Source organism: Corythoichthys intestinalis, chromosome 22, assembly GCF_030265065.1.
Source record: "Corythoichthys intestinalis isolate RoL2023-P3 chromosome 22, ASM3026506v1, whole genome shotgun sequence".
NCBI lineage: Eukaryota > Metazoa > Chordata > Actinopteri > Syngnathiformes > Syngnathidae > Corythoichthys > Corythoichthys intestinalis.
Window position 1 is genome coordinate 31,810,921 of NC_080416.1, and position 13,712 is coordinate 31,824,632.

General features: G+C 39.8%; 1 protein-coding gene across 2 annotated transcripts in view; it reads right to left on the bottom strand.

Moving 5' to 3' along the window:
- ash1l (ash1 (absent, small, or homeotic)-like (Drosophila)) overlaps positions 1–13,712 on the bottom strand; it is a 94,697-nt gene that overhangs the window by 33,640 nt on the left and 47,345 nt on the right. For both annotated transcript variants that reach the window (XM_057827215.1, XM_057827216.1), the window contains exons 5-12: positions 10,753–11,383; positions 7,325–7,498; positions 7,129–7,223; positions 4,831–4,904; positions 4,657–4,702; positions 1,425–1,533; positions 1,106–1,312; positions 873–1,019 (exon numbers count right to left, since the gene is read on the bottom strand). In XM_057827215.1, the coding sequence (XP_057683198.1) occupies positions 873–1,019; positions 1,106–1,312; positions 1,425–1,533; positions 4,657–4,702; positions 4,831–4,904; positions 7,129–7,223; positions 7,325–7,498; positions 10,753–11,383 (1,483 nt within the window). The remainder of the gene's footprint in view (positions 1–872; positions 1,020–1,105; positions 1,313–1,424; positions 1,534–4,656; positions 4,703–4,830; positions 4,905–7,128; positions 7,224–7,324; positions 7,499–10,752; positions 11,384–13,712) is intronic.

Genomic DNA, 13,712 nt, shown 5'->3' on the forward strand with positions numbered 1-13,712 from the left:
TCCTAACAACTAGCACAGAGCACAAAAAAATTGGGGTCCATTTTGCAGTAAATTGGGGGGCTTGAGATATTAATTTCGAGTAATGACGTCACTCTAAGCCCCTCATTTACTGCAAAATGGTTCGGAATTGGTGCCATTCGTTTGTGCTAGTTGTTAGGGCACCCCTCTGTTATTGAGAGAGTTGGTACACTTCATTAAAATAACATAACAGAGGGAGAGAGTTGGTACGCTCCATGAGCAGACCATAACAGAGGGGTGTCCTAACAATTACCACGAACATAGCACAAACGAATGGCACCACTTCGGAACCATTTTGCAGTAAATTGGGGGCCTAGAGGGACGTCATCACTCGAAATTAATATCTCAAGCCCCCCAATTTACTGCAAAATGGACCCGAATTTGTTTGCGCTACGTTCGTGCTAGCCTTGTGAGGACACCCCTCTGTTATAGAGAGAGTTGGTACGCTCCATTAGCTGCCGGAGCTAAGCTAAGAAAAAGCTACGAGTGACGTCCCCACTCGTAATTAATATCTCAATAAAAGCATAATACTGTATCTACAAAACCGTTGCAGCACAAACGATTAACACCATTTTTATATAAATTTGCGTCTGATGGGGGGGCAACTTTACGGAGGTCCTTAGAGATGGTCACAAAGCAGATATAGCAATATACAAAGTGCCGTCTTTTTTATTTATTTTGCCAATTTGCGATCGCGCTTTAGGAATTGGGGATCGTGTTGTGGCAGTTTGCATTCGTGCTTTTTTCTTTTGCAAAGCGTTTGCAATTAGGGTTCGTGCTTTTTCTATTTGCAAAGTGTTTGGACTTAGCATTTCGCCTGACACCTCTCGGCCACCGTACTCAGTGGTACTTACCACTTTTGCATCTCACAGTTGGGCTCACAGCTGTGATTAATGAAGCGTGCTTCATTGCCCATTCTGTAGCTGTCGATCACCATGCCACTATCCAGATTCAAACAGTAGTGGCCACTGTGAGCAAAGTACTGCTGCATCATACGACTCCTGAAACATTATGACGTCAGATAAAATTAAGGACAAGCAGGAGTTAATTTACCAATGCCTATTATAAAAATGATAAAAATCCAAACCTGAACTCATGTTCGCTGACCACTTCTCCCAGGTACTCGATAATGAATTGCCCGGAACGGAGACTCTCCTTGGTGCGGATGCCCCAACCCTTGCCCTCAGCACGAAATCTCTCCAGACACTGTACCCATTCGTGCCTCTGGATATGCTGGTTGTCACAATGCTCATTACATGGACAAGTGCTGGGAGAGCACTCTGCAAAGCTCATCCTGTAGAAATCAGCCAATTTGCAAATAAAGATATTTGTTATCATCAATGTCTTTTAATTGTTAGTGAACAACAGCTTTGTTATATTTCTGGCGAGACAAAATTTCACTCCACCTGTTAAGGCAGTCGTCCAGACATCCTTTTTCAGTGCGATTCTCAGGAATCTTACAGTTGCAAGTAGTTGTTTCATACCCGGAGAAAGGCTTGACATCAACATACACATCTGTGACAAAAGTAGAACCCAATTTTACATTTACTGAATAAAATCTTACAAGTATGTGGCCAGAAAACATCAAACAGTGTAAACTGAATTGATCCATATTAAATATGCAATATTTATAACTAAGGCTGCTACTACTAATCGATTAAAAAAATAGTTGCCAAAGAATTTGATAATCGATTTTTGCCAGCAGCTATGAGCAGTCCCGTTTGGGTCCTTGTTTGTGTACAATGTGAGCTGCGCACACGCCAGTGATTAGAGCAAGAGAGAGGGAGTTCACTGTTACACTCAGGTTGGGTTGCTGAATCAATATTACTGTATTACGAAGTGTGGAGAGTTAGATTGTCATTTGTTGTTAGATTTAGTGTCACTCTGTCAGAGGTGTGTAAATGAAGCAAATTGAATTGTTTGTATTCTTTTTTGATGAGACGTTACTATGTCGCGCGGAGTGCTAAACTAGTTAACGATTATGTTAATCAGTGTATTACTTGTCCGTTTGTATGTATGCACTTGAGTTATAGACCCTACTCACCAACGTCACGGAATGACGTGTCGCTGTATCCGGCCACCATATTGTCCGTCAGTGTTTATCCGTATTCTCAATGGTTAATAGTGCAATTCATGGAAGCCCCGGTGCTTTCAGACGCTGTAAACTCATTGGATGTGTTGCATAAAAGGCGTTATGTGGAAAAGCTTCAGTCTATCCATTGGCCAGATCCATATTTGATGCCTAAATCGATATTATATATAATATAATATAATATATATATAATATATCTGCCTGACATCTGCTACCCTGATATCTACAACTATCTTGTCCACACAAAATCAGCCTATTCTCGCGAAAGTTTGAAAAACTTTAAGAGCAGCACTCTAAGCAACATTACCCCGTGTGACCCTTTACTTCCAATTTTCTAAAAAGGCGACAATCAACAAAAAAAAAGTTGACTGCGATGCCCGACGCTTCAAGGATAGGTGAATATTGGACTATTTCTTCAATCAAACACACAAAAACTGTGTCTGCCTCATTTGCAAAGAGACAGTCGCTGTTTTCAAAGAGTTCGATGTGTCGCAATATTACCAAACAAGACACGCTGACATGTACGACATTACAGGGAAGATACGCAGCGAGAAATTATAGCAACTTGAAGCTAGTTTAATTTCACAGGAGCAGTATTTAGCAAGAGCCCGAGTGTCGAAAGAGAGCGCCACAAAGACGAGATTGTTGAAATTATGAATTTAAAAAATTATAAAGCAAATGTGACACACAGAAGGGCTTGCTAAAATTTGTTTAAATATATTGTTCTATGTAAATCAGCCAAGGTAGCCCCCAGCATTTTTACCACACCAAATCTGGCCCCCTTTGCAAAAGGTTTGGACACACCTGTTTAACTTCTTTCACTTGGTACCAGCTAAATATTATTTAAAAAATAATGATGGTGGAAGAAATATGCATCTTGAATTTGAAACTGTATGTTGTCGGCGATTAGCCTCGCAATGATCTTAATTGTGGTTGTCAGCCCAAAACCCTCTAAATATATATTAAATGCATCTTACCAAGTATAAAATGACTACTACATAATCTGTAGTGATCGTTTGGTGCCCAGTTTTCTTGTCGAATTGCAGCAGTCCATCTCGCTCTCCTCTCCGGGTCTCTCGGAATAGAGTAGAACTTCAAGTCTCTCGTCTATCTTCTCTGTTATTGCAACCAACCGCCACACACGCCTTCACCATTTTGATTATTAATGTTAACGAGCAGAAAAACACGCCATAATTGGAGGAATTTACGTAGCGGTAATGCTTAAACCCAACGAGCTGACGAACAATATGGCGCGGAGGCGTGGCTGTGACGTCATGTGAGTAGGGTCTATTGTTAGGTAGTAAAGTTGTCTCAGCTTTTTTTTTTTATATGCACAAACTATCGATGTAACATCTTAGAGTCTCCTTTTAACACAAACTCCCATTCAAACTGTAAATTGTCCATGGACTTCATTATGATATTGACGGGTCAGATTCAACCTTCACAGCGCAACGCCTTCAAGTAGGGGGCCATCCCACAATCCGCTTCAGTTATTCACAGTTGGTCGCAGCGACACATGCAGTGATCCAATGCCGGATTTAGGCTGAAAAAGTATGAAAGCTGTACCACATAAACAGGAAGGATTGTCTCAGGAGTGATTTGTTCGAGGATTCAAGGTAATTATTATATTCTTCGCTTTTAACCAAGAATTGAGACTGTTTTACGTCCGTATCTATAAAGAATTCAGGGATTTAAGCATTTATTCACAACAATTTTCACTGGAAAAGCTCTATTATAATAAGGCGGCCGCTAGCTACATTCACTAACAGACTAGCATTGTACTTCCATATATCTACGTAAAATAAATGCTAACTGCACATTTTTTTCCCCTTTTAACCAAGAATCAAGACAGTTTTACGTCTATATCTATAGAGAATTCGGGGATTTAAGCATTTATTCACATGAATTTTCACCAGAAAAGCTCTGTTTGCATAAGGCGGGCCGCTACCTACATTCACTAACAGACTAGCATTGTACTTCGACGTATTTACATAAAATAAATACTAACTGCACGGTTTTTTTCTCTTTTAACCAGGAATCAAGACCGTTTTACGTCCAGATCTATAAAGAACTCAGGGATTCAAGCATTTATTCACAAGAATTTTCAACGGAAAAAGCTCTTTGTTTGTGATTCCACTCGGTCAGCTTTCACGCCCTCGCCAACAATGCAGGCCCCCTATTTAACGGCCCCGTGCCCCGTCAATACATCAAGAAGTCTATGGTGTACTCAGAACCTTTATAAAAAACTTTAACCTGTTTTATGTACTTAAAACAGTAAAGTTAAGTCAGGAAGCTATAATAAAATATTATTTTTGAAGGAAATAGGTTTCATTGTTACTTACAACATGCCTAAAACAAATTCAAGTTAAATTGTGAAGGTAATTGATGAATGTGACATTTATCCGATTAATCGATTATATAATTATCGTTAGTTGCAGCCTTATTTATAACAAAACAAAGAATGCATTAGTGTTTTTTGCATTATGAGGAAGTTGTTACATGTTTGTAAATGCTAAAATAACCATCGAGCGATGTAAGACACCTACTTGATCTGATCTTTTTGTAAAGCGGGACATCAGGCCTTTTGTACAGCTGAAACAAACAAACAAATATTAAGACCTTCATTAAACAAAACAAGCAACTATGCTAGTTTTTGTTAGCTGATAAAAAAACAAAAAAAAAACGTATATAAATTCATGATGCTCATCATGATTAATCACCTGATCGTGTTTCCACAGCCATAGGATATCATAAGGCAATTGGAAATCAATGCGCTTCTGTCTCAGATACTTTCCTGAAATATCACACAAAGCAAATATAAGGCCTTGAGGAAAAAAATAAGTTAATCTGTTTCTTCCTTATTATTAGAAGCATCATAAGACCTTACAAATGTCCAAGAATATGATTTTTTTTAACATCACTTTTGATTAGTTGATAACCACAAAATTACCAACTAATCAAATGTGATGTCAAGTCAACATCCCGATTTTCAAACACACTGTTTACAGCCAGCCATAGGCGTAATTTAAGGGGGGGGTTGCAATACACGGAATAATCCAAACAGCCACCACAACCCCATCAATATCATATCACATAATTATTTAAAATAATTATTAGGTATTATAAACATGACAATGTGGTACATTTTTTGCAATAGTAAAAAAAAATAGTGACGTTGCCCTGATATAATACAAAAAGTCTGGAATCACCAGTCTCGGACGAGCACTCACTCAGGCACTTTATCATGTAGAACAAACTCAGATAAAAAGCTTAAAAAACTAATGAAATTAGTTCAAAAGTGCAACTCTTTAGCATTCAGAAACACTAAAAGAAATGAATAAAACACATTGTGCTGGTCAATAAATCTTGCTTTTATAGAGCAAGTGCAGGAAAATATATATGGAATCACTCCATTCTGAAGAAAAAATATGGAATCATGACAAAAAAACAAAGAAATAACAATCAAAACACATCTCTAGTATTTAGCAGCACCACCTCTGGCTTTTATGACAGCTTGCACTCTCTGAGGCATGGACTTAATGAGTATTCTTCATCAATTTGGTGCCAACTCTCTTTGATTGCAGTTGCCAGATCATCCCTGCAAGTCGAAGCCTTGTTGTGGACCATTTTTTTTCAATTTCCACCACAGGTTTTCAATAGGGTTGAGATCTGGGCTATATGCCGGCCATGACATTGACTGGATGAGTTTTTCTCCAAGGAATGCTTTAACAGTTTTAGCTCTGTGGCATGATGCATTGTCATCTTAGAAAATGACAAACCTATTTTCAGTTGAAGGGATAAGAAAGCTGTCTAAAATTTCAATGCAAACTTGTGAATTTTTGAAGATTCAACAACAGCCATCTCCTCAGTGCCTTTGCCTGACGTGCAGCCCCATATCATCAGGGACTGTCCAATTCAGATTCTTGACAAGGCGATGATGCTGGAACTTTTGTTTGGTGCTGTTCTAGTGAGATTTACAAAGATACTGCCTGAAGAAAACATCAAAATTCCCTCAGTCCTTGACGATATGGGGCTGCATGTCAGGCAAAGGCACTGGGGAGACGGCTGTGGTTAAATCTTTAATAAATGCACAAGTTTACATTGAAATTTTAGACAGCTTTCTTTCACTTCAATTGAAAATAGGTTTGTCATTTTCCAAGATGACAATGCATCATGCCACAGAGCTAAAACTGTGAAAGCATTCCTTGGAAAAAGACTCACACAGTCAATGGCATGGCCTGCAAATAGCTCAGATCTCAATCTTATTAAAACCTGTGATGGAAATTGAAAAAAATGGTCCACAGCAAGGCTCCACCCTGCGAGGATGATCTGGCAACTGCAATCAAAGAGAGTTGGCACCAAATTGATGAAGAATACTCATCAAGTCCATGCCTCAGAGACTTCAAGCTGTCATAAAAGCCAGAGGTGGTGCTACTAAATACTAGAGATGTGTTTTGATTGTTATTTCTTTGTCCGTTTCTCATGATTCCATATTTTTTCCTCAGAATGGAGTGATTCCATATATATTTCCCTGCACTTGCTCTATAAAAGTAACATTTACTGACCACCGCAATGTTTTTTATTCATTTCTTTTAGTGTTTCTGAATGCTAAAGAGTTGCACTTTCGAACTAATTCATTATTTTTTCAAGCTTTTTATCTGAGTTTGTTCTACATGATAAAATGTCTGAGTGAGTGCTCGTCCGAGACTGGTGATTCCAGACTTTTTGCTAGGAGTTGTATATACTTATTACTAGTATTACAATAGTAACTTAGTGAAAAAGGGCAAGTAAATTTTAAAAAAGCCTCAAAATGTTATTAATAATAATTCAAGGATAAATGGCTTGGAATTAAAATGCATTTTAATGTGGTAGAGTATGTGTTATCTGGTGTTCATATCAAAGTAAGCTCCAAATTCCTTTGAGAAAAAGGCTGAACCGCTCCTTGCACAGAAATCAATCAAGCTAAAATTAGAACTACTGATCAGGCCTATTATATGGAGAGAAAAATATGAACTCACCAACATGTATGGGCGCTGGAAATAATCCATAATCGTGTTCCCCAGGTATATACTCTAGCTTCTCTTTCTTTAGCTGCAGAAGCTGACTACGGGGGCTATAACCAAAAAGCATTAAAAAAAACATCCTTTAGCAAGCAGTGACTTGTGATTACAACAACAAGAAAAAAATGTTTGTTTTTTTAATGAAATATCTTACTCCTCAGTTTTGAACACGTCCGAGTAAAGTCCAGCCTTCTGGAACTTTTTCTTTGGAGGTCTGGCTGGCCTCTTCTCCCGAGGGCTGCTTATGGGTATGGCGGGTGTTTGTTCCCTGTTGTCGTTCTCTTGGTGTTGTGGGGAACAGTGGCCATCTGGCTTACTCTCCACTGGGCTGAAACAGAACCATCATTTGCTTGAAGGTATATAGATGTTCCTAAATCCAAGAGGACAACATTCTTGGACTGGAGTCACAGTAGAGTGTGAATATAAATACTTCACATTCTTGAAGGTTTAGGTTTTTGTGATGCAAAAACTGAGATGAAACGCAATCAGTTTTAAACTGATGCACGACAAATACATTTCAGAGTTTGTAGATCTATACTGACTTGCATTTGAAATTGCTGAATTCATAATTCGTCCAACCTTAACAAAAGATACCAGTTTCAGTTAAAGAATTTTTTGTTTTTAAATGGATCTCAAGATTCCAACGCTTGACTGTACAGTGGTCTGTATGTTGGTGCCGTGTTGTGCTTTTGGAATTATGGATAAGAAGCTTTCGTTAGATTGGACTGTGAAAACATTTGCCTCTGATTATATACAATCCATTTTGCTATGTGCAATTAGTTGTATGTGATATGGGGAAAATCTATTACAATTCCTGTATTACCATACCTCTATTTTATACCTCTGATTTACATCACGATAGTGTCATTAATTGTTGTAGGGTGTCCCCAGTATACTGAATATTAAGATGTATTTTCTGGACAAATACCCATTCAAGTTATTTTTTTGTGTATTATCAATTGCTGCCTATTGTAAATTTAAGGCTACGTGCAAGTTTTATTTACTTCTAGTAAAAGGTTGTTATGGAATTTATATCCCCAGTGTGTGTGTGTGTGTGTGTGTCTTCATTTACTTTTCCATTTATTTCATGACTTGCTAGTTATGCTATTTGGTTTGCTGTTATGTGATCATTTTAGTTTCGTTTTAAAACCATGAGTTTGAATGACATTTGATGTAACAACTTGCTATAATTACTGATTGTCTGTTTTGAGGTACATGTAAGCTTATGCATTTGCAAACACAATGTAAAAGCAATTTGTTTAATGCCCACCACTGATTCATATAGATTAAACATTTCTCCTCTACCAAGCATTGTTTGAAAATATTTAGAGGTCACTATAAGCATAGCTGGTGTGGTAAACTGTGACCAGTAAATGCATAAGGGCTGCAGACTTGGACTTTTACTTCTTGCCCTTCATATCACGATATTGGCGATATGTGATCCTGATGACGATATGTCATTTTATATATTTTAGGGATGTACCGAAAGCAAAATTCTAGGCCGAAACTGAAACCCAAATAGAAACACTTGGCCGAAGAACCGAAAGACCAAAAAATACACATGCATTCTGTAAATTATTTTTTTATTTCTTTAAAAAATAATAATAATATTTGATTTAATTATTTTCTGATTCCTCCCCTTTGCCTTGGCATTGGTTCTACAACACTCGAGCCTCGAGAATTTAGTTTGAAAGGTGCCGATTCTGAAACCCCATGGGAGAATACGGTGACGGTTCGAGGATTTTTCTGAAATGGGCCAAGAAGGGGCCCCGTGTAACCCTCAGGGGCCAAGTGTCGTTGCCATCTTTGTTCAGTGTTTGTTTTGGTCAACAAGGCAATACACAGATTATCCTGCATGAGGCGGTAAAAACATCTGGTAAGAACTACAACTGGTAAAAAACAGTCAAGTTTGTAATAATTTCAATTTAATTATAATGTGTGCAAGTAAGGATCCAATACATGGAACAATAAATGTAATCACTTTTTTGAAAAGCCATTTTAAACACAAAAGTAGCGTTCATATTTAACATGCTCTAGATCAGTGGTTCTCAACCTTGTTAAGGGTACTGAACCCCACAAGCTTCATATTAGCATTCGCTGAACCCCTTCGAAATTAAATAATAAAGCTTTTTTTTTTTCAAATTCAAAATGATATAGCTACTCTATAGCAATCTAATATCTGAGTGAATTCCCATTCAAATTACTTCAAAATTCAAATATACTACAAATAAATTGTGCTTTTTGCTGTTGCTTTTCACGTTGGAAAATGATTTTTTTGTTGTCTTTTTAGTGTTCCATCCTTGCATCACATACTATTTCATAGCGTAAAATGTGACACAAATGTTTTTTTATGTCGTTGTTTGTTATACGTCCTGGTGCCAAATGCAGGTCAACCTTCCACTGTGCAAACCAGTTTCTCCTCCCATTAGATAGAGGGCTAGCAGTTGAAAGAAATGTAATTAAGCCTGTGAATTGGGGCAAACCAGTCCAAAACTAGTTTAGTCAGTGTACGAAAATCGGGCCCTGTGTGTCTTAACCTTCGCCGAGCCCCTTAGACTTACTCAATGAACCCCTGGGGTTTGATCGAACCCAGGTAAAGAACCACTGCTCTAGATACAACATTATCACATTCTCTCTCACTTCAGAAAAGAAAGATTCGCCGACTGCCATGCTTGGTAATAAAATTGGAACCGAAGCACTTCAGGGTCCATTCAAATTAGAGAGGGGGCCAGTGCCCCTGTGACCCCCCCCTTAAAACCGCCCCTGGGAGGGTGTGTTCTCGGCGGCAGTGAACGCTAGTGTCCTCATAGCATTCTGTTTGATAGACACACACGTAACAGCAAATTTGGAACACTCGAAAAATGGTTCTCACGTCTCCAATTGCTAAGCTAAATGAAATCTCGAGGTAGGTTTGCTTGGAACTGTAGTTCACAACAAAAAGCTATTCCGATTTCGCCGAAACTAGTAAAGCTCTTTACAGAGCTATTACAATCTCTCCTACTACTTAAAATAAGACTTGGTGTTTTCTTGTGTTTCAAGTGGAATCGATCGACAGCCAGGCGAGTGAGCTGAGTTCTATCGGAGACCAAGCTGAGCAAAGTCGCTCCCATCCGGATTAAACGGTTGTTACGGAAATTGTGGAAAAAATGTGACAGTGAGCCTGTCGTGTTAGGACTAAGGTTCTTCACACTTTTCTGTGGTAAACGTTCGGCCTTTTATCCGAAAACCGAAAATGCAATTTTAGCTATTTTCGGCCAAGTTTTCAGCGCCTAATTTTCTGTCACATCTCTACTATCTTTTATATTTTGAAGATATAGTCATATCATACATGACAATGTGCAATTGTGAAATTCCAATGGAATTTTCGGAATATTTTCCTTGGTGAGATAAAACATTTGTCTTGCAGCCCAGGCACGAAAACTCAAACATTGCTTAAAGGTAACCTTGAATGGTCTCATTATAAAATACCAACACACGCAGTCGCCAACGGCTAATTAGCTTGAAAAATTAAAATATTCACATTGATTTCAGTCAATTTTTAACTGGAATCCGTCTGTTTGCAAACTAAAATAGTCTACTTACCTTGGAAAGTGACTTATGTCCTCCTGAGCAAGCCAACACCTTCCTGATCCTGGTCCAGGCCTTGCCACCAGGTTGCTCACATTCTCTTCTCCGTCTGGCTCCACAGTGTCTTCTACCTCATCTTCTTCACCTTCATCATCTCTCTCCCAGTGTTTCCTTTTCTGCCCTTTGCTACGCTGGTCTTTGACAACTGCCTCAATGGTATCTTTCACAGTATCCCCATCCCACACCCTGCCCCCTGCTGATGCCACTCTGTGCCGAGTTCGGTTTAATTCAAGAGCAGGAGGCGGGGACGGTGGCGGGGAAGGCAGCGGGTGCTTCCTGGGACGCCCAGGGCCCCTCTTTTTCACCATATTGTTTCCTGTACGAGCTTGCCTCTGAAGCTTTTTAGCGCGCAGGATTTTATTCACATGGTGGAGGCTGTGTTTGGACTGCTGCACCCGATGGGACTGATGGGGCAGGGAGGCATCATGGCAACAGTCCTGGGTGGGGGACATGCAAGAAGAGGACGCTGAGCCACGGGAGTAAAACATAGGGGACTGATGATGGAGCTGTTGTCGGTGGTGAAGTGATCCATCAGGCCCTTCTGAAGTTGAGAGTACACCACCTCTTGTCTGGATACTTGCAGGCCCTTTTAAAGAAGAATACCAGATACATGGGCTAAATATAAAAATCAAAAGATGATTCAAAGACTTTTATGAAAGAAAAAAAAAATACATGTCATACATGTTATACATGGTGGGGCAGAGCAACTTGCTTATTTGAAATTGGCGCCCTGAAGCAATGGTTGCTTTGAGGATGGTAAGGATGGACTTATTTGAGAAGGTGGGGCTTAAAGTTTGGTTCTTAACGTGCGTTATTTATTTTGTGTTTATTTTTCAGGAATCCCAGTGCCCATCATGGAGTTGACGAAATTGGAACGCGCTTTCGCTGTTGAGGCATTTTTTTAAGTGGTCGCTAAATTGTTGCAACGCAACGTGTATTCTGTAGACATTTCAATATTGCCCCCGTGGCCAGCAGTTAATTGTTTCATGGGTAAACATCTTCAGGAAAACCTGGCCTCCCACGGACAGCAAGGTTCCCCCAAAACATTGACGCGGTGAGACAATCTGTTTTGAGATCTCCCCGACGGTCTGCCCGCAAACACGCATCTGCTCTTGGGTTGTCTGGTCGTACTACTGTATGAGACGAATCCTCCATGAAGAATTGAAATTTCATCCCTACAAATTAGCTATGGTGCAGGAACTTAATCCAAGCTTTTTTTTTTTTTTGCTCGCTTGAAAAGAAGTGCCTCAACACCTAAAGAGCGTTCCAACTTCGTCCACTCCATGCTGGTCACTGGGATTCCTGAAAAATCAACACAAAATAAATAACGCACTTTAAGAACAAAACTTTAAGCCCCACCCTCTCAAACAAGTCAATCCCTACCATCCACAGAGCAACCATCGCTTCAGGGCGTCAAATTTAAATAAGCAAGTTGCTCTGCCTCACCCTGTATCTGGATCGATATTAGTTTTAATCATGGCATGACTGTCCCTTTAACACAACTTTATCTAGTGGATGCATAATGCAACCCCAACAACTACAACAACTGCACCTTTTAAGGCAGTGTTCCTTATTTATGAAAACAGTTTTAAAATAGGCTATTCATTGAAGGAGCACCTTACATTCTGATGCACCTTATAGTGCGGCAAATAAGGTACCGTAATTTCCGGACTATAAGCCACTACTTTTTTCTCTCATTTTGGGTCCTGCGGCGTGTGCAATGATGCGGCCAATTTGTGTATTTTTCTGACGGCCGCCAGGGGCCCTCAAGCATGGAATGTGGGAGTGAGACACGTGGAATAAATGTGTCGAGGAAGACGCTAGTTTGCACTACTACCAGTAGTTTAACTTTGTACATTGTGCATGAATAGAGGTGGTGAACCCTCGTCTTTGTGCATGAGTAGAATTGGCAGACCTGCATCATGGGAAATGCTAGAAGAAATTAAATTGGCCATCCGAGTTGTATGGGACGCTTTGATGACGAGTGGCGAGAGATCGTTTGCCAAGACTCGCTGAATGCGAAGAGCAGCTTTGGGGGAGCCTAGCATCGTGAAGCGCTGTGAAAGAGTCCGCCATCACCATTGGGCTTTGAGGGGCCAGTCTGCTGCGAGGAGAACGGCACAGGCTGGGAGTGAATATGCCTCATTATGGGAGACATTAAAGGCGACGCGAAGGACAGACTGAGTAGGTGCGTGCGTGGCGAAGTGCATCTGAGCGTCTTCATATCCGACACTGAGGGTGAAGACTTTCATGGTTTGAATGCACAGGAAGAAGATGAAGATTGCTAACAAAAACTTTTATGTTTTTATTAAGCAGCACAATTAGTGCTGCACCGCCATGCTGATGCTATGCAACTTCCGTGCCGCTGCTATATAACTGCCGTGTTTGCCAGCGCTGTTTGGAACGAAAAGTTAAGGTGTGTTATTAAACGTTTGAAAACTGTATTTCTTTGTCAATGTCTCATTTTACTTAGTGGGCACACGCGGCTTATACGCAGGAGAGGCTTATGTATGTACAAAATGTTTTTTCCTTTAAAAATGTACTGGGTGAGGCTTGTAATCAGGGGCGCCCAATAGTCCAGAAATTACGGTATGTGTCATACGGGAAAATGGGGACCTAACAATTTAGAATTCAGTTATTTAAGTCACTGATGGTGGCTTTGGTGCAGGCAGCTCTGCTTCCGGGCAGACTCAGGGACTGTGTGAAACCAAAATGTTGTCTGTCGGTGTGTGCACTGTGAATAACTGGCAGCTAGGGCTAACATGACTAACTGACAACTATTTTAAGAATCGATAAATCGTTTAGAGATGTTATTGACCTAAACATTTTTCATCTGTCATTCTGTCTTTCATTTGTCATCCTTTATCTGCCTCTTTAAGGTACTATACGGAATTTTTTTAATGTTAATTTAAAAT